At 50.3% G+C, this 19491-nt stretch overlaps 1 protein-coding gene and 1 pseudogene across 1 annotated transcript; both read left to right on the plus strand.

The window, feature by feature from the left end:
• Nucleotides 1–5474: 5474 nt before the first annotated feature.
• On the plus strand, nt 5475–7984 carry LOC111145463 (annotated as a pseudogene).
• A 4478-nt stretch (nt 7985–12462) lies between these two features.
• On the plus strand, nt 12463–17875 carry LOC111146392 (torsin family 1 member B). The gene is made up of 5 exons (XM_022501924.1): nt 12463–12676; nt 13293–13558; nt 14948–15123; nt 15566–15693; nt 16215–17875. Exons 1-5 carry the CDS (start codon nt 12466–12468, stop codon nt 16454–16456), a joined length of 1023 nt encoding a protein of 340 aa, XP_022357632.1. The 5' UTR covers nt 12463–12465; the 3' UTR covers nt 16457–17875.
• The last annotated feature ends 1616 nt before the right edge of the window (nt 17876–19491 follow it).

Below are 19491 nucleotides of genomic sequence, written 5' to 3' on the forward strand. Positions count from 1 at the left end.
TCCAATGACTCTCCTTCCCCATGGCTGGGTGCTTGGGACTATCTTCCTCCCTCGGGAGAGCATTAAACTTTGTTCTCTGTGTTGCTGGCTTGACTTCTCATCTTCCCTCCCTGGAATTACTCACTTTATTATGTTTTTTAAAGATTTTATTTATTTATTTGACAGAGAGAGGTCATAAGTAGGCAGAGAGGCAGGCAGAGAGAGAAGGGGAAACAGGTTTCCCGCTGAGCAGAGAGCCTGATGCGGGGCTCGATCAGAGGACCCTAGGATCATGACCCGAGCCGAAGGCAGTGGCTCAACCCACTGGGCCACCCAGGCGCCCCTGGAATTACTCACTTTAGATGGTTTGGGTTTTAGCACCTAATGTTTCTTCCATTTGACAAGGGCCTGTGTGCCAGGGGCTCCGTGTGTGTAATCGCATTTAACCCTTGTAACAGTCCAGAGTAGGTACTATTACTATCCCAGTTGGCAGATCAGAAAACTGAGGCCCAGAGAGGTTGAGATAATCCCCCGAGATCACACAGCTGGTCAGAAGCAGGGTCTTTATGCCCAAGTCCAGACGCTTGAGACGAAAAACAGATCATTCCACCTTCCAGAGGGTAATACACCTCTGGGTCATTCAGTGGACAGGAGTGAAATGCGATCAGTCAGACGACGTGAGGGGTAGGACCTGGACCCCTGTGAATGCCCAAGAAATGCGTCTTAGATAATTTCGAGGATTAAGAAATAGATGCTTCATCATCAGCGAGGGGTCCTTTTGTTTCCCCGGGGCCTTGCTTTCTACCTCTACCCGCCTCTCTGGCTCTCAGATACATTCTCCGCCTCTGCTTCTGACACGTAAAGACAAACAAACAAACAAACAAACAAACAAACAAACAAACAAACAAACAAAAACCATGCTTCTCCCTTGGGTCAAGTTACTGGCGCCATCTAGTGGTCAAACTTGGGAACTACATCAACCTCCTTCTGAAGAGCCTCCAGGTGAGGCAAGGTTTGGGGAAACCAATGCTTTGGAGCCCCTCCCTCGTGGACGAAAATAAAACATTCTTCAGGCTACCAGATTCTCCAGATGTGTTCAAGCTACCTCCTGGAGGCCACTCTAACTCTCATATTTAATTGTAAACTATTTCATCGAAGGAAATAACATTTTACTATAGTAGTCCCTTTAGCTCTCTGTGTCTTTAATAAAACGAAAGCTCCAAGCCCCATCCCTTTGGCCTTCCGACCCGAAAGTCATCTCCATGCTGAAACTGGAATGCATTAATTCCTTGCCATGTTTTGTTTTTAACTTTAAACGTGTATGTATCCATAAACAACGTGTAGCACATACGTATTTTTTTTTAAGCTTTTTATTTATTTGACAGACAGATCACAAGTAGGCAGAGAGAGAGAGGAGGAGGCAGGCTCCCTGCTGAGCAGAGAGCCGGATGTGAGGCTCGATCCCAGGACCCTGGGATCATGACCTGAGACGAAGGCAGAGGCTTTAACCACTGAGCAACCCAGGCGCCCCAGCACATACGTATTTTTAATTACAATTTTTATTTTAATTTCACTTAGTTAACACACAGCATTATGTTAGTTTCAGGTGTCTAGCACAGTGACTCAACAATTCTATACGTTACTCTGTGCTCATCATGATAAATATACTCTTTGATCCCCACCAGCTGTTTCACCCACCCCCACCCACCCCTCCTCTGGTGACCAGCAGTTTTCTCTATGGTTAAGAGTCTCTTTCTCGGTTTGTCCCTCTCTTTTTTTCCTTTGCTTGTTCCATTTTGTTTCGTTTCTTAAATCCCACATATGAGTGAAATCATATGGTATTTGTCTCTCTCTGACTTATTTCGCTTAACATAATACTCTGTAGATCCATCCGCGTTGTTGCAAATGGCAAGATTTCATTCTTTTTTATGGCTGCATAACATTCCACCGTGTGTGTGTGTGTGTGTGTGTGTGTGTGTGTGTGTGTGTGTGTGGTGTGTGTGTGTGTGACATCTTCCTTATCTGTTCATCTATCGGGCTGCTTCTATAATTTCACTATTTAAAATAATGCCGCAACAAACATGGGGTTCCTGTATCCCTTTGAATTAGTGTTTTTATATTTCTGGGGTAAATACCCGGTAGTGTGATTATACGATTGTAGGGATAGTTCTTTTTTTAACTCTTTGAGGACCCTTCATACTGTGTTCTGCAGTGGCTGCCCCAGTTTACGTTCCCACCAGCACTGCACGAGGTTTCCTTCTTCTCCATATCTTTGCCAACACTCGTCATTTCTTGTGCTGTTGGTTTTAGCCATTCTGACAGGTGTGAGGTCATCGCTCACTGGGTTTTTGATTTCCATTTCCCTGGTGACGAGTGACGTTGAGCATCTTTTCACGTGTCTGTCGGCCGCCTGGATGTCTTCTTTGCAGAAATGTCTGTTCATGTCCTCCACCCATTTCTAAATTTGGGGTTTGGGTGTTGAGTTGTATCAGTTCTTTATATATTTTGGACACTGACCTTTATCAGATATGCCATTTGCAAATATCTTCTACCATTCTGTAGGTTGCCTTTTAGTTGTATTGATTGTTTCCTTCACTGTGCAGAGCTTTTTATTTTGATGTAGTCCCAGAAGTTTATTTTATTTATTTATTTTTTAAACAGATTTTATTTATTTATTTGACAGAGAGATCACAACTAGGCAGAGAGGCAGCCAGAGAGAGAGAGAGAGAGAGGAAGCAGGCTCCCTGCGGAGCAGAGAGCCCGATGTGGGGCTCGACCTCAGGACCCTGAGATCATGACTTGAGCCGAAGGCAGCGGCTTAACCCACTGAGCCACCCAGGCACCCCCAGAAGTTTATTTTTGTTCTTATTTCCCTTCCTCAGGAGACATATCTAGAAAAATGTTGCTATAGCCGATGTTAGAGAAATTGTTGCCTGTGCTCTCTTCTAAGATTTATGGTTCAGGGTTCACAGGTAGGTGCACAACCCATTTTGGATTTATTTTTGTGTACGGTGTAAGAAACTGGGCCAGTCTCGTTGTTTTGCATGTAGCTGTCGAGTTTTCCCAACACCATCTGTTGAACAGACTTTTTCCCGTTGCATCTTCTTTCCTCCTTTGTTGAAGATTAACTGACCATATAACTGTGGTTTTCTACTCTGCTTTATTGATCTATGTGTCTATTTTTGTGCCAGTACCACACTGTCTTGATTACAGCTTTGTACTATAACTTGAAGTTGGAGCACATGTACGTTTTAATAGATAAATAAATGGTGTTCTGTGCCGTATCCTGTTGCCACTTTCCACTCAACTCTGGTTGCTGAAACTTGTAGACATTCATACACATAGTATAAGTTCATCCATTTTTACCTGCCACATAATATTCCACTATAGGACTCTACAGTGGTTTGCTTACCCATTCCCCTAGTGGTGGGAAATTAGGCTTGATTCCAACGTTTAATATTACAAACAGAGCCTCAACAAACATCCTCAAATGTGTCTTCTGTGCACAAATGTGAGTCCTTCTAGGGCTGGGCTTTGTACCATGTATGCTATGAATGGGATGCAGGTGGGCAGTGGGGAAGAACCCAGGGAAGCCAGAGCCCTGAACGCAGTCACCTCACCCAGCAGCCCCTCCACTGAACCCAGTAGGATGGACTCATACGTTCATTTTCTTCATGTGCCATAATGTGAGAAAGTCTTGAGGAGTAGAATTTTTGGGTCATAGGGCACACACATCTTCAACTTTGCCAGCTATAGCCAAATTGGTCGTGTTTTCGACCTTATCTCTTGAACTGACTTTGGGGGGCTTTTGCTCCCCCAAAGGATCTAGGTGACTGCCATTTCCTGGGTATGTAGCTTAGGACTGCAGACCACCCAACCATCCATTTGTTTCACAAAAACTTATTGACATCTGTGCCAGAAGTAACAAAGTCCCTATCTTTGACCTGGGAAGCTCATGTCCTTGACAGCCTCTATGAACCTGGAAAGCCAGCATGTGAATTTGCAAGCAGGGTGAAATTTGAGCCCCTCTGCCATTCTTGACAAGACACCACCCTCTTCCCCACCAGGGGTAAAGCACTGTCACCAGCCTGAAGGTGCAAAGAGAATGGTCACCCTTGGTCTCTTTTGAAGGGTGCGATGGTTAATTTTATGTGTTAGCTGGATTAGGTCATGAGGTGCCCCTATAGTTGGTTAAACGTTATTTCTGGGTGTGTTTTCCAGGGAGTTCCTGGATGAGATTAACATTTGAATCAGTAAAGGGAGGAAAGCAGATGGCGCTCCCCCAGGTATGTGAACCTTATCCAACCTAATGAAGGTCTGAGAGGAACAAAAGGCTGAGTAAGAAAGAATTCTCAGGTTGAGTGAATGAATGAAAGGACCTAGGTTTGGAACGGGGCTGAGCAGGGCTGCTGGGCAGAGGGAGAATGGCGGGGCAGACATGGGGGCCATGCTAGGGGAGACTGGGAGATCCGTACTAGAGGTGGATCTCTTTTGGGGAGCGGTCCTTTCCTCATTGTTCCATACCAGGGGATGCTGTCCTGGTCTCACCCCAGGTCACCCCAGGTTGCAGCTGGCTGGGTCAGGGGCCACCTGAGCCCGGCCGGGGCAATCAAATCCCTTCCCTGGGAGTCTGGAATTGGAGTTGAGAGTGGGGAGGGGAGAAGAAGCCGTGAGTGTGTGGTCTGTGGGTGTCTGGAGCAGCGCACACAAGCCGGGTGCTGGGCAGAGAATGGGACAGATCCACAAAGGAAAGGTGATGGAAGAGAAGGAGGGGGAGAGGCAGGCACTCCAGGCCTGACTCATGTCCCTCCCTTGATGCCCAGCTCCTATGCACATTCGGTGAGGTACTGTGTGTCTCCCGCTGCCTGAGGATCCACTTCCTTTTGCTGCTTAATCCAGTGCCAGTGTTTTCTTTAGCTTGAAACCCACAGTCTCTATGGATGCCATCCATTAGCCATCTTCTCCAGCACTGGATTTGGACCTCAGCAATGTGATCCCTCTGGGCAGTCGATTTCCTTTGCCCACAGCGTTCTGCTATCAAGGGGGTTGGCGGCCCTTGGGCCCATACCCTTTCGGGAGGTCAAAGAGGGTGGCTGGGTCCCAGGGGGCGAAGAAGCCAGCTTTTAGTTAAACACTCTGAATTCTCTCCAGAGAATTCATGAGTGAACATCTGAGACTCAAGTGGAAATAAGCGATTGCTAAGGACCCATGGCCTGCAGTGGTGTGGCCGGGTTTGCTAGCCAGTCATTTCAGAGCCCGCCCTTGGTCCATCCTTCTGTGGTTGACTGGGGGACGGGCGGCGGTCAGGGAACAATAGTGAGGGACTAGAGCAGTATGTATAAGTACGAGGAGGAGAAAACTTCTTCAGAAATCTTTCAGAAGCGTTTCAACATTAGCAGTAGCAACACCTTGGGACGCTTTTCAATAATATTGTATTTATAAAGAACTGTCCACGCGGCAGCTGGTCAGTCTTAGGTGACGCTGGTAGAACTTGCATGAAAAACTTTCACGGGAGGGGCCTCCGGGTGCCTCAGTCAGGTAAGTGTCCGCCTTCAGCTCAGGTCATGATCTCAGGGTCCTGGGATCGAGCCCTGTATTGGGCTCCCTGCTCAACGAAGAGTCTGCTTCTCCCTCTCCCTCTGCCCCTCCCCTGATTGTTCTTTCTCACTCGCTCTCTCTCTCTTAAATAAATAAATAAAGTCTAAAAAGAGTTTCAAGGGATTATAAGTGGGCAATGGCAATTGTGTACCCTGCCATGGCACTGAGGACACTGAACTCTAATTGCGGGGAAGTGCCCCACTCCCACAACCAGAGGGGAGTCCTGCTGGGCGGCATTGACTCTTTCTTGCTTACTGGAATCCCTAGGGGGACAGGCACAGTCGCCAACACACAGGAAGACTTTGGGTCCTAGAAGATGGATGAGCACTTTCCAACGTGAACAGAACAGACTAAATAGTGGTCCAGGAGTTCAAGGTATCAAGGAGGTACATTTCCAGAAGCCTTGATTGCCACACCAACACTCCCTTTACTGGCTCCCCGGTTCCCATCGTGCACTGCACATCTGTCCGGTTGCATTTACATCCCACACCATGACCACATGTTTAGTCGTCCCGCCAGAGCTCCCTGCTCAGTTAGGTGCCCTGACACTCATCATCTCAAGTGACCCTCAGGGCAACCCCGTAAGAAAGAGACTATTGTTACAAACATTCTACAAATGAGGAACCTGGGTCTAGAGAGGTTCAGGAACCTGTCCAGGGTCATACACACGGTCATAGCAGAAGCAGGATTTGAACCTGGGCAGCTTGTCTCCTGTAGTAGGCATCTCAGGCACATTAGCTAACCCCTCTGGATCTCAACTCTTTCATCTGTAAAATGGAGATTTTCACTGCTGCTTCACAGGGTGCTTTAGAATTAACTGAGATAATGACTTTACGCACCCAGAACTTGGCATTTAGTAGAAAGCACTTAACACACACACACAAATACATAATGTTATTTCTATTTTTAAAAGTCATTTTTTGGGAAAGATTTTATTTATTTATTTGACAGACAGAGATCACAAGTAGGCAGAGAGGCAGGCAGAGAGAGAAGAGGAAGCAGGATCCCCGCTGAGCAGAGAGCCCGGTGTGGGGCTCGATCCCAGGACCCTGAGATCATGACCTGAGCCGAAGGCAGAGGCTTTAAGCCACTGAGCCACCCAGGCACCCCCATAATGTTATTTCTAAAACGTGCAATATTATATGTGATTAAAAATCTACAGTGATTAAAAGCCAATCTATGGCTGGCAGAAGAGGGGGCATGAGGGAAGATGAGAGAGAAGGATGACAAAATGAGAGAGGAATCTTCTGGGGGTGATGGTCCCCATGGTGATGGTTTCACAGGTATACACAGATGTTAAAATTTACCTAACTATACACATTAAATATGCACAGCTTGTTGCATGTCAACTCTAGCTCAACAAAGCTGTTTAAACGCATATGTAATACTCTATAGCTGTAAGATTTCCTAGAAACAAACTGGGTATCATTGTGTGCGAAGTAACAAACGAGAGAAGGAAAACACCAACCATCGTGCACCCCCAGAAGAACCCCTCTGGGTAATATAGACACTGATAAGACTTGGATGAGAACAGGGCTTAATGTAAACAATCAGCATTTTAAGTAATCTACTTTTGAACTTTTTTTGTTGTCAGTATTTTTTGTGACCTTGTGAAGGTCGCAGAAGTAGTAAGTGATAGCGTCAGGATTCAAACGGACCTCTCTGAGTGCTGAGACCAGCAGCTCACGAGCACCCTCTAGTGCTTCCCTCCCCAGGTCTCCCCAGTTTCGGGTAGGTTCACAAGCTAACAGGTAGGCTCACCTCCTCTGACAGATCCAAAGCTCCCCGGGAAACAGGTGTGGGGCGGGGGGGGGGGGGGGGGGGGGGCTGTCTCTGGTCCTGAAAATCTCAGCCTGCAGGGAAACCAGAGAGCTGAGCCCTGTCTCCAGCAGGATCACACCCTTCCAAGACTTTTCTGGTCGCTCTTTCATCTTATGGTAGCCTTGAGGAGTCAAGCTGGTGGTTTTGAATATTTTCAATCAACAATTTAAACACTGAAAGCAATGCTGCAACAGAGCGATGACAGAAAGAGTAAAGGGAATGGTAGAACATGAGGGCCAGGGGTTGAGTGGAAGGTGAAGAAGGCGCCAGGCTTCAGTGACCGTGACACAGGATGGCAGCCAGCACAGGCTTGGACAATTTACGAAAACCGAACAGACAGCCTTAAGACAGAATGTGGATCTAAATGCTCAGAATCACTCCCCTTTGTAAGATTTGTAAAAAAAAAATTAATATGAATGGAGTAGTAGTTCTAATGAGGTGGTCACCCAAGAGCCTCATCAGTGCCAGGAAAATGGCAGAATTCACACAGCATCAAAGTTGTCCTATGAGACTTTTGGTGCCTAACAATGTCTAAAGAAAATATGAAACTCCCTCAGCCACTGAAGGACGGTATTATAGCAATTAATAAAAAAGAGCCATTGGCTGTCACTACCTTCTCCCTCATCTGACTTACACAGTCTTCATTTTTCTATAGAAACCAGGTTTCTAGATCTATCTTGCAGACCTCAGAGTACTGGAGGTTCCCATTCTAAGGCAATGTATCCTAAGATACTGTAAATGGTAGTAATTTTTTTGTCCATTTGAAATACATGTTCTTTTTAAAAATTTTAAAATTTTCTTAAAAGAGCAGGAATGGAGCACAAAGCAGTGTCAGAATGATTATGTAGTTGGAGAGCAACTGTTGGGCTCAGCTATGGCCACCACTGGGGCTCCAATGTGTCTTTGTCCCCCAGAGAGCTCTTTATGAGGGGGTCTGGAGGTCCTCTACTCTTGTGGCCGTCTTCCCACCCTCTATGGATTCCAGTGGCCAGCTTCATAATAAATGATCAAATGGCAAGTCAGGAAACACATTTTAGGGGAACAAAATGCCATAGAAATGTGTAGAACAGTCCAAACTGGGGGCTACTTTGGCACAACACCCCTGCCCATGGTTAGTTGATCCAAGGTCAAGATATCTGATCCAGGTTGGGCCAATCAGATTCTCTCTCTACAAGGACAGTGCCAGAGCATGAAGGGTCCAGAGCTCCTGCCACTGTGTCCTACACACCCCACCCCTCACTCCTTTTCACAGATATAAGATAGACAATTTACCCGTTTCACATATGCTGCATTCTGTCTTTCGAGCATTTCTGTCCATCAAGTGCAATTTACACACTTTCACAAACCAACTTCAGTTTAGAAGAATTAAAGCTCGTGTGATTATGATTTTTACAGTATCACTGATTGTCAGAGAGTAGCACAGACAAAACTGCTTTTTTTTAAACAAAAGAAACCTTTTATTTTAGATTTACAGAAAATCTGCAGATAGTACAGTGAATTTCCATATAGCCTTCACCCAGTTTCCCCAATTATCAACATCTTAATGTTAAGAGCTCCATTCTCATGACCCAGCTACTTCCCAAAGGCCCCTCCTCCTAAACCCGTTGGAGTCAGAATATGAATTTTGGGGGATGGGAACATTTAGTCTATCGTGGCATATCTGGCCCTCAAATCAGAGTTTGTATGCTATTCTTGGATGTTAAACATGTTTATTGAGCACCTACTGTATATGTTGCACAGTTCTGAGAGTTAGAGAAACAGAACACGACAGATAAAGTCCCTCTTGAAGCCCTCAGTCCAGTGCAAGAGATGGACAATAGGTCCAATAGGAAAGGACACAAACAGGGTTATAGGGACAGTGGGCCACGAGGGGTGGAAGTGAGGTTACTTTAGATAGAGCAGGTGGGCCTCAAGTTGAGGCCGGAAAGATCTTAGCCAGGTGACACCCCGAAGCAAGAGTCCAGGCAGAAAGAACGGCATGCTCAGGAGAGAGACGAGGCTGTGGGTTTGAGAACAAGGACGTATGTGGAATGTGAAGGTCTGAGAGGAAGGCAGGGGCACATCAGGTAGAGCTTTGAGGTCAGAATAAAAAGGGTGTATTTTTTCTTAAGGGATTTTGGAAGCCATGGACAGGTTGAACGCAGGAGTGACATGATCCCATTTGTCGTGAAAATGTTGGGTCCCCAATGTTGGGTCCATGGTCAAAGGAGCAAGACTGATACAAAGTGAAGGTCCAGCAAAGCTTTGTTTCGCGCCAAGCATCAAGAATCAAACCGACCGTCGAACAGACCGGTCAGGGCCGCCCCTTACAAAGAGGATGACCCCTCCCTGCCTCACAGACTAACTTTTATAGAACAAAGGCCCTGTGGTTGGGCCTGGCCACACACAGGTGGCCAATGAGATTGCGATACACAGAGAAAGCTGCACAGCCATGCTAGGTCACACACGGGTGGCCAATTGACAATTCACCCCATAGTAGACATTTGCACTAGCCTATCACCTTGGTGAGAATTGCCCCCTCCAAAAGGCGGGGCCCACACTCCTTGGTAGCTAGGGAGACAGTATGCGCGCTTTACTGATTGGATGTCTCCACCTGACCCGACTCATCCCTCCCTTCGGGCTGTTATCTCCACCTGACCTGACCCACCCTTGTATTTGGGCTTTGTTACCTGGGACTGCTTTCCCCGACTTGCTTTTAAATAAGTTCCCCTGGGAGGAGGGCAGGGTCAATTTAAGTTTTACTGCATAAACAACAAAATGGGTGTTCAACGAAGGTGGGGCCACTCTGGCTAAAGAGGCCCTTATAAAAACACCACCTGTCTCTGTCCTGGACAGTACAGATCAGGGAGGAGTGCAGAGGCAGGGGGACCCCCTACAGGGCTACCCTGGCCATCCATGATGGAGGCTTGGACTGGGGGTGGCCAAGGAGATGGAGATGATGACTGAAGAGCTTTGGAGAGGTTTTGAACATGGGGTCAGCAACCTGCCGATGGATTAGAAGTGGAGGACTGGGGGAGAAAAGAATCCGGGACAACCACTAGCTTTGGGTCTATGCAGCTGGTGGAAGACGGGTCCACTTCCTGAAATAAAGACCATGGGGGGAGGGACATTTGCAGAAAACAGTCAAGTTTTCTGTTTGACTGTCTGGGTACTGAGATGTCTGGAGAATAGCCAAATGGAGATGTCCAGTGTGCAGCCAGATGCAGGGTCTTGAGGGAGAAAGTTGGGTCCTCTCACCCAGGGAGAGAGCAGGGAGACAGAAGGGGTTTAGAAGAGAGCCTCAGGGCAGGTCAGGACTGTAGGGTGGGAGACAGGGAAGGTGTGGCAACAAAGAGGCTGACCGTGGAGAGGAAGGAGGCCATCTTGCCAGAGAACAAAGCTCTGGGTCCATATGTATGTCCTTTCCTAGGAGCTACTAATCCAGAAGGGAGGCACCAACTATTTAAAGTAAATGCAGAGTTAACATGGGGATGAAGAGTCAATGCCTTTGGGGCACCTGGGTAGCTCAGTTGGTTAGGCGTCTGCCTTCAGCTCGGGTCATAATCCCAGGGTTCTGGGATCAAACCCCACATCAGGCTCCCTGCTCAGTGGAGAGCCTGCTTCTCCGCCTCCCTCTGCCTGCCACTCTGCCTACTTGTGCTCTCACACTGCCAAATAAATAAATGAAATTAAAAAAAAAAAAAAAAGAGTCAATGCCTTCTAAGCAGGGTATGATTTCCAGGGAGGGGTCTTCACATGGTGTTTGCTCATACATACATGCATAGATGGACATTGAACATTTTCATCATAAGTTTATATGGTTACAAAAGACCCAGTTTTCTGTCTAGTGCATCAACATTTTAAGATGATACTTTGCTCTTCTAGCATACCCAATGGAATCTAAGCCCACAGCAATTTTACTCATTGTTCAGGTCTCAACTGAGATAGGGAGGAGAGCCTTCCCCAACCCGCAGACTGAGTAAGGTGCCTCCTCTGGGCGACCCACGTAACACCACGGACCGCACTGAGGGCAACCCACCTGCCGCCCGTCTGTCTCCCTCGCCCCAGACCGAGAGCTCTGCGAGGCCTGGGCCTCTGCCCGGCTCCCGCTGTATCCCCAGCATGTGGCACCGAATCTGACACTGAGCCAGTGTTCATGAAACATCTGTCCAGCGGCTGGCTGGTGGGTAAACTCAACCCCTTTCAGGAAAGCCTGGGCCAAGATCCCCTGGACCAGTCTCCTCACTGAACCCAACAGCCAGGGTGGTCTCTGTTCTGCCCCCGCCGCTCCCCGTGTGCAATCTTCCGTGGCTCCCCATGGCCTCCGGCACAGAGCGCGGACTCCCTACGGCGCCTGCAGGGTTTCCCTTTCCAGCCTCCCCTAGCGCCGCGTCCTCGTTCTCGCCGGCCTCCAGCGTGGGAAATACCCCCCCAAACCGCACTGTCTGTTCTCTGGGCAAGCGTTCCACTCCTCCCTTCTTGCTCGAGAAGCTCCTCGAGTTCTCAGCTTAGACGGAGGCCGTCCCTGCTCCCCGGGCCCCGGGCTGCTCCCACCGCTCAGCGCGGGGCCCTTGCCCACCGTCTGCCTGGGGGCCGCGCACGGCCAGGACCGACTCCCGCTGCTTCCCTGCGGTCCTCCCAGCACCCGCCGAAGGGCCGGCCTCGCAGCCTGCGCAAGGCCACGACGGGCTGCGGCTCTGACCGTGCGCCGGAGCCCAGCACTCCTCGAGCCTTCCCCGGGTGGGCCCGCAGAGCGCAGACCGGCTGTCTCAGGAAGGCAGGCAGGTGGGCAGACATGGGAAGGCTCCCTGCAGCTCCAGGGGGAGGGATGACAAAGCCAAGTGTGGGGGCTCGGAAAACGTCTAGGACACAGAACGGTGAGAAGCAGCCATGGGCTTCGCGAAAGCCGAAGCACCGGACAGCTCTGGCGCCCCGCACAAAGATGGCGGCACAAAAGCCCCGCCTCCGCCAATATGGTCGTCCCGGGGTAGGAGGAGGGGTAAGGGTCCTGCGGGGCGGAAGTGACGCAGCCGGAAGTCCGGTCTGGCTGTTGGCTGGCGGGCAGTACGGCGCGGAGGCTGGCGGGCTATGAGTGGGGCGATGTGGCGGGCTGCTAGCCTAGGACGTGGGGTGACCCTGGGGCTGCTGCTGACGGTCCACGCGGTGGCGGCGGTCGAGCCCATCACCGTGGGCATCGCCATCGGGGCCGCGTCGGCGCTCACCGGCTACCTGTCCTACAAGGACCTTTACTGCCGCTTCGCCGAGTGCTGCCGCGAGGAGCAGCGGCTCAACGCGTCGGGTAGGGCGGGTCTGCCCGCGAGGGGCGAGGCGCTTACCCTGAGCTGGGGCGGGGGCGGGGGGCACCGACGGGGTCTCGGTCCGAAATCCAGCCCTGGAAGCCCTGCTCTCTGAGGCCCACGCTCCAGATCGTGGAGCTCTACCTAAGCTCCTTCTTAAACGCCCCGGATTCCCTGCGAGTACAGTAAGAAGAAGCGAAAGGCCCGCGCCCAGCGCTTTGCACCATGTCAGTCCTATGAAGTAGCTTTCATACGTGCGGCGGCTACCCTGAAAGCCCACACTCGGCTCTTGGTTTTCTTACAAGCCAGCAGGGGCGGCTGGGGCATACCCTGTAGCTCAGTCAAGAGGAGGCTAATCCTTGGATGAACGAACACGTTAGCTTCCTTATCAGACACCGGAGTATTGAGGACATCGGTCTAATGCATAGCCTTGGAAGTGGCATCGTGTGACTTTCAACCCGAGGTTCTGCCTCCGGGCCAGCCCTGGGGTTTGGCAGACACCCTGCTGGACCGCTTGCTAATACGTGCCTCTCGCTTTGGCCAGCTGGGGAAAGTGCTGCTTTTCTGGTGTCTGTCTAATGTCTATTTTTCTCTCTGTTCTCTGGCTGGCTCCTGCAGCCCTCAAGCTGGAATTAGAGGAGAAGCTGTTTGGGCAGCATCTGGCCACAGAGGTGATTCTCAAGGCGCTGACGGGCTTCAAGAACAACAAAAATCCCAAGAAACCGCTGACTCTTTCCTTACATGGCTGGGCCGGCACGGGCAAGAATTTTGTCAGCCAAATTGTGGCAGAAAATCTTCACTCCAAAGGCCTGAAGAGTAACTTTGTCCACCTGTTTGTCTCCACGCTGCACTTTCCTCACGAGCAGCAGATAAAACTATACCAGGCAAGAGAATCCCTTTATCTCACCCACTGGCCACTCAGACTGGTCTGGGCGACCTGCCTACTCTGGCCTCTGCTGCTTCCCTTTGCACTGCAGTAGCCCTGGGCCCCCACTGAGTTAAGGCACGCTTGTCCCCAGTAGCGCTTTGCTGTTGCAGAGCTCTCCTATAACGTTTTTCCCATTTGATTCCAAAATGATACAGTGGAGCAGGAAACGTTACTTCCATTAAAAGAGCCATGAGGGGATTGGCGCCTTACAATCTCTCTGTCCTTGTGGCAAGTCAGAAACTTGGGCCCAAATCTACAGATTCGAGGTTTCTGGGGCAGCCACGTTCTGCAATGAATGAGCGTTAGGTGTTTCCGTCCCAGCCCCTGGTGAAGCAGAGCGCTCTTAAATGATTGGTTCTGATGTGGTTTCATCGAGGTCTCCCACCAATGGCGCAGCATCTGCAGTTAGCACGTGGCAGTTAGGGCTGTAGACCAGAGGATCCCGCCCCCACCCAGTCGCTTTTATTTTCTTTCTTTACATTCAAATCCTTGGCATTGCTTTCATTCTTCAAATGCAAGCCTCAAAGAACTGACTCTTAAGCCCGTTCCTCCTTTGGAGATACTCTGTCTACATTTAATTTATATTAAGTTGTCTAGGGTCGTCCTTGTAAAGGTTAATAGTCCTGCTGTTGGGGGAGGACCTGAATGAGAAACAGAAACTGAACTGAAAGGGAAGTGAAAGTGGCTCTTTGCCGCACAGACTGAGCCCGAAGATTGCTGAAAAGAAGGAATACTTCTTGTTTTTCCAAATCCTTTCATAAACCTCTAGAAATACAGTAATTAGATGAGGGGGCCTCTAGAGCCTTTCACGTTTTGGGGTAGAGGACTTGTTGCTTGGGTGTCTTTGTCTTGGGAAAGCATAGGGCAAAATGCTTTCCATGAAGTACCAGCTCTTTTGTTCACTGCATCAGTCCAGGCGCTGGTTTGGGGCACTGTGCAAGCCTGTTTCAGTTTCCAGTTGCTTATCCGTCTGTCTGCTAAAATTAACGTGAGCTCTCAGGCCAGGGTAAGCTGACATGATGGGCTGCTTAACTGTGACTGATGAATATTCATGTTTCTTGCTCCTCGTATTCCTTTAAAAAGGCACGCTCCGCACGTTACTTGAGTTAGGTGCTAAAGTGCGAAGAGGTGTTTTTCCTGTCAGCTTCCGCTTTTTACAGATAAAGTTACGGAAAAGCTGTTACCCAGTGCATGGAGGTTAGGATGCAGTTTCTGCGAGCTCTTCGTGAAGGCCCAGAGAGCCCCGATTTGCCATCTTGCGGAGTCGGGGAACTGTGCTGTGCTTCTCCTCCCCTCAGCACCTCCTTTGAGCCTCTGTACCCTCTTTCTTTTATGGTTGGTCTAGGACCAGTTACAAGGATGGATTCGGGGTAACGTGAGTGCGTGTGCGAGCTCCGTGTTCATATTTGACGAGATGGACAAATTGCACCCAGGGGTCATCGACGCAATCAAACCGTTTCTAGACTACTACGAGCAGGTCGATGGCGTGTCTTACCGGAAGGCCATCTTCATCTTTCTCAGGTCAGCGTGAGGTGGTTTCTTGGGCACACGAGGCCCTCATTCTCCCGATGCTAGAAGGAGGTCCTGGCAACCGTCAGCATCCTGTTGCCCAGGGACAGAGGTGCCTGGCGAAAGGAAATTGTTGATTTCTTTTACTTCGCGGTTGCTACCATCGGCGTGGCAAGGAGCGGGAGGGCCTGAGAAAATGAATTAGATATTGCTGGTAACTGGCAGTTTCGTTACCTGCCCGTGCCTCCGAGGCTTGTCAGAAGTCAGCGTTGTGCGGCAAGTTCTCGAAAAGCAGACTTCAAGCTCCGTGAAGACAGGCGCTCATTGTGTCCTTGTCCAGGAGCACTTAGTAAATCCTCCTCCCGGTGAGAAGAAACCGCAGAGCAGGTATGATTCTTGATTGGACACAGAATCTTACCATGTAATTTTTATTCTGCTTCTTTGGCAAATTCAGCAATGCCGGTGGGGACCTCATAACTAAGATTGCCCTTGACTTTTGGCGGGCGGGAAGAAAGAGGGAAGACATTCAGCTGAAGGACTTGGAACCCGTGCTGTCTGTCGGAGTCTTCAACAATAAACACAGTGAGTCTCCCAGGCCGAGGATCCCCCGACCCTGACAGCGGAGCCCCCTCCTCCTTTACACCTTCTACAAAGCCTCTGAATCCTTGTGCCTCTCTGGCTTCGCTGAAGTAGGGACGTCCCATAACAGAAGCAAGGTAGTGAGAGTAACCTTTTTTTTTTTTTTAAATTAAAGATTTTATTTATTTATTTGACAGAGATCACAAGTAGGCAGGGAGGCAGGCAGGGGTAGGGGGAAGCAGGCCCCTGCTGAGCAGAGAGCCCGATGTGGGGCCCGATCCCAGGACCTTGAGATCATGACTTGAGTCCAAGGCAGAGGCTTAACCCACTGAGTCACCCAGGCACCCCTAGTGGGGGTAACCTTAACAGACTTGTTGCACGCTTGATAAAAAAAGAATCTCGAGGGGGTAGAGACAGGAAGAACGTACTGTGGGCTGGGATCAGAATGGGCGCTATAAGAGCAGTGAGCTTGGCCAGGTGACAGGGACAGTGATGGGAAGACCCAGCTGTGTCTTGCTTTGCAGGTGGCCTGTGGCACAGCGGACTGATAGACCGGAACCTCATCGATTACTTTATCCCCTTCCTCCCTCTGGAGTACAGACACGTGAAGATGTGTATACGGGCGGAGATGAGGGCCCGTGGCTCTGTCATAGATGAGGACATTGTCACTAGAGTGGCAGAGGAAATGACTTTTTTCCCCAAAAGCGAGAAAATCTACTCAGACAAGGGCTGCAAGACCGTGCAGTCACGGTTGGATTTTCACTGACCTCTGACTCAAGCGGGGTAAGAGGCCGCTAGGAGCTCAGCAAGTGAGGGTCTTGCCTTCCGGAAGCACTTTGAAGCCCTCTGTGGGGTTTGCACTTTGCACCTGTGGATTTTCGGGACGTGGACGTTTCTGAGAGTTGAGTTTTGAACAGACACTAATCTATTGAGCGTACTTGTCATCTTGGACTGGACAGCCATCCGTCTGTGAACTGTGGTGGACGATGAACTTCTAAAATCCTGCCCCTCCCCCCTTGCTGACCTTGACAGAAGTGCCTTGCAAACAGCTGTGTGAGATCTGGGACCCACTCTGACCCCACAGCACCCACACCTCAGAAGCTGCAGCTCTAACTCAGGGAGTGCAAGGGCCCTGTGGCAACCTGGGGAGCTTTCGGTTTGCGCCTGCTGAAAACCTCCAAGAGTGTTCACTGGCTTTTCACTTGAAATCAGTGGCACCTTCAGGCACAGGCAGTGTCCCAGGAGATGCGGGCCTGCACACTAGGAGCATCCTCGACCAGGCGACCTCGCTGCCTGTGGCGTGGGGTCTCCAGCCGAGGCTTCTGCAGCAGCCCAGGACCGGCTGGGCTGGAATTCCTTTGCCTTCTCTCACTTGGTGTTGATCTCAGTCTTCCTGGTACCACTTCTGCACCTGAACTTCAGTCGCTGCTAGATTTGCCCCCAGTCGCATGTCATCACGAGAGTCAAATCAGAATGAGGCCCTCGGTTTTGCATTTGAGTCCTCTGTTCCCGCGGCGAGATGTCGGTTACAGTTTATGCGTGGGTCGATCCCTCACTTTACTCCAGAGAATCATCTGAAATCCACAGGACAAGCTCGGTCTCCGTGGATGCTACGTGCCAGAGCCGTCCGCCGGCGGGTTCTGCGTTGCCAAAGAAGTGTAGGCACTGGACACCAGAAATGCTAGAATTCTCAAGGATATGTAGGTTTTTTATGATGTTTTTACTTGTGAATCTTGTATAACAGAAAAATATAGGACGTGGCTTATTTTAAAATATGGGAAGGATACCAAAAAATGGAGTCACTGCCTATCCTTTTCTCAGAAACTCTTTACAAAAACTGCATTTTTATCCTTCAGTGCGTGGCAATAGCTGGTCGCAGTTGGAGGTCAGACGAAGACCAGACGCAGCGGGTCCCGGGTGTCCCCTGAGGACGAGCGCCCTCTCTGGCTGGACCCTGCTGGCCACGGGGAAGACGATTCCAGCCTGTGTGAATTGGGGGGTGTGTGTGTGTGTGTGTGAGTGAGTCAGTGTCACAGCCGTGACGTGACCGGAGACCCTTGAGAAGAACAGTGTGCGGTGTGTTTACATGTGAGATGCGGAAGGAACATCTTCATGACACAGGAGTGCCTTACAGAGGGTCACCTTTAGTCTTTTAAAAATGCCAAGTTAAGGGACGCCTGGGTGGCTCAGTCAGTTAAGCGTCTCTGCCTTTGGCTCAGGTCATGATCCCAGGGCCCTGGGATCGAGCCCCCTCGGGCTCCCTGCTCAGCGGGGAGCCTGCATTTCCATTTCCCTCGGCCTGCTGCTTCCCCTTCTTGTGTGCTCGCTCGCTCTCAGATTTAAAAACAAAAAAAAAGCCCAGTTAAGGCTTAAAATTTTTTGTACCTGTTCTTGCACTGAAGCCGAGTTCCAGCTCTTTCCTAACCCCTCAAGTGTCTGGTCAGGGAGAGACAAGCTTTTCCCGGTTCACGGTGATGCAGTTCACTCACCACGTGTGAGCCACCTTTGGACTTGTACCCGGAAGAGGCCACTACTGGGCACATCCTCCTGTGTGAGAGGTAGACAGGAACTTGAACTGACCTACTGAAAATGAAATAAAGCCTACATTTTATCCTGTGACGCGTCACTTAACTTTTTGTTTTCCCTAGTTTATTCGGTAACTCTGAACAGTTTGAGCTTGGGAGAAAGGCTGTCCAGCAGCTCGGGGTGTCAGGCACACCACACCCCAGACCAGCTGGCGGGGAGTCTGCGTCACTTGGCCAGTATTTACCTTCAGGGCTGGTCCCCCCAACCCACACGCACAGTAACACTGGAATGGGTGATGGGTTCTGTGCCACAGTTTCACGGATGAAAACTCCAGGGAGAGCTGGGCTTCTTTCTAGCAAGTGTTTGCTCCTGAAGTTGACATAGGAAGGGAACTGAGGCAGTGGGAAAATAGGGCTTCCTGCTGACCTTCTGCACCCGAGCAAGGCCGGGCTCTGAGCTGGAAGCCCGCACCGTCCGGTGAGGTCCTCGCTCAAGCGCAGTCCACAGGGCTTCTCTGTCGGCGGATCGTTAACACCAACCCCCTTTCAGGACTGAGGACAAGCCAGCTACTTTCTAGAAAGTTCAAACCCAGCATCCCACCCGCTCCCACCATTTCTTAACTGAAGGTGCTCAAGTCCCAAGACAGAACTTTCCAGGTCTGTTCCCAGCCTCCTGCAGTTTCCGCTCCGCCCTCATCTACAAAGACTGAACTTGCCAGATGGAAGTCAGGGGACTCCCATGTTCCCTATGGAGGGGCGCCCAGGTGCTGGGGCTGACATCTGAAAGTCATTAGCCCAATCTGTGACCCCTGGCGACAGGACGACAGGTCAGCTTCTGCTCCACATCAAGAACCTTCCAACATGGGGCACCTGGGTGGCTCAGCCGGTTAAGCCTCTACCTTCCACTCCCGTCATGATCCCAAGGTCCTGGGATCCAGCCCTGCATCAGCCTCTCGGCTCAGGGCAGTCTGCTTCTCCCTCTCCCCCTGACCCTCACCCCTGCTTATGCTCCTGTTCTCTCTCAAATGAATGAATAAGTCTTAAAACAAAACAAAACTTCCAACACTTGCAGCCATCCAAGCTTGGGAGGCCTGGACGCCCTTAAAGAGCCTCTCCGGGGGACAGGTCCCACAAGACAAAGGGGTCCTGTGGTGGCGGGTGCCAGCTGGTCCTCCGGGCCTGCAAAAAATGGGTCTGTGAGCACTTTGGTGCCACAGCCCACAGGAGCTCCCCCCACCCCTGCTGTAGGTGCCACGTACACCAAGGTACGCCTAGT

The sequence above is a fragment of the Enhydra lutris genome, unplaced genomic scaffold (assembly GCF_002288905.1).
Source record: "Enhydra lutris kenyoni isolate GAN:26980312 unplaced genomic scaffold, ASM228890v2 scaffoldscaffold13, whole genome shotgun sequence".
NCBI classification, from domain to species: domain Eukaryota; kingdom Metazoa; phylum Chordata; class Mammalia; order Carnivora; family Mustelidae; genus Enhydra; species Enhydra lutris.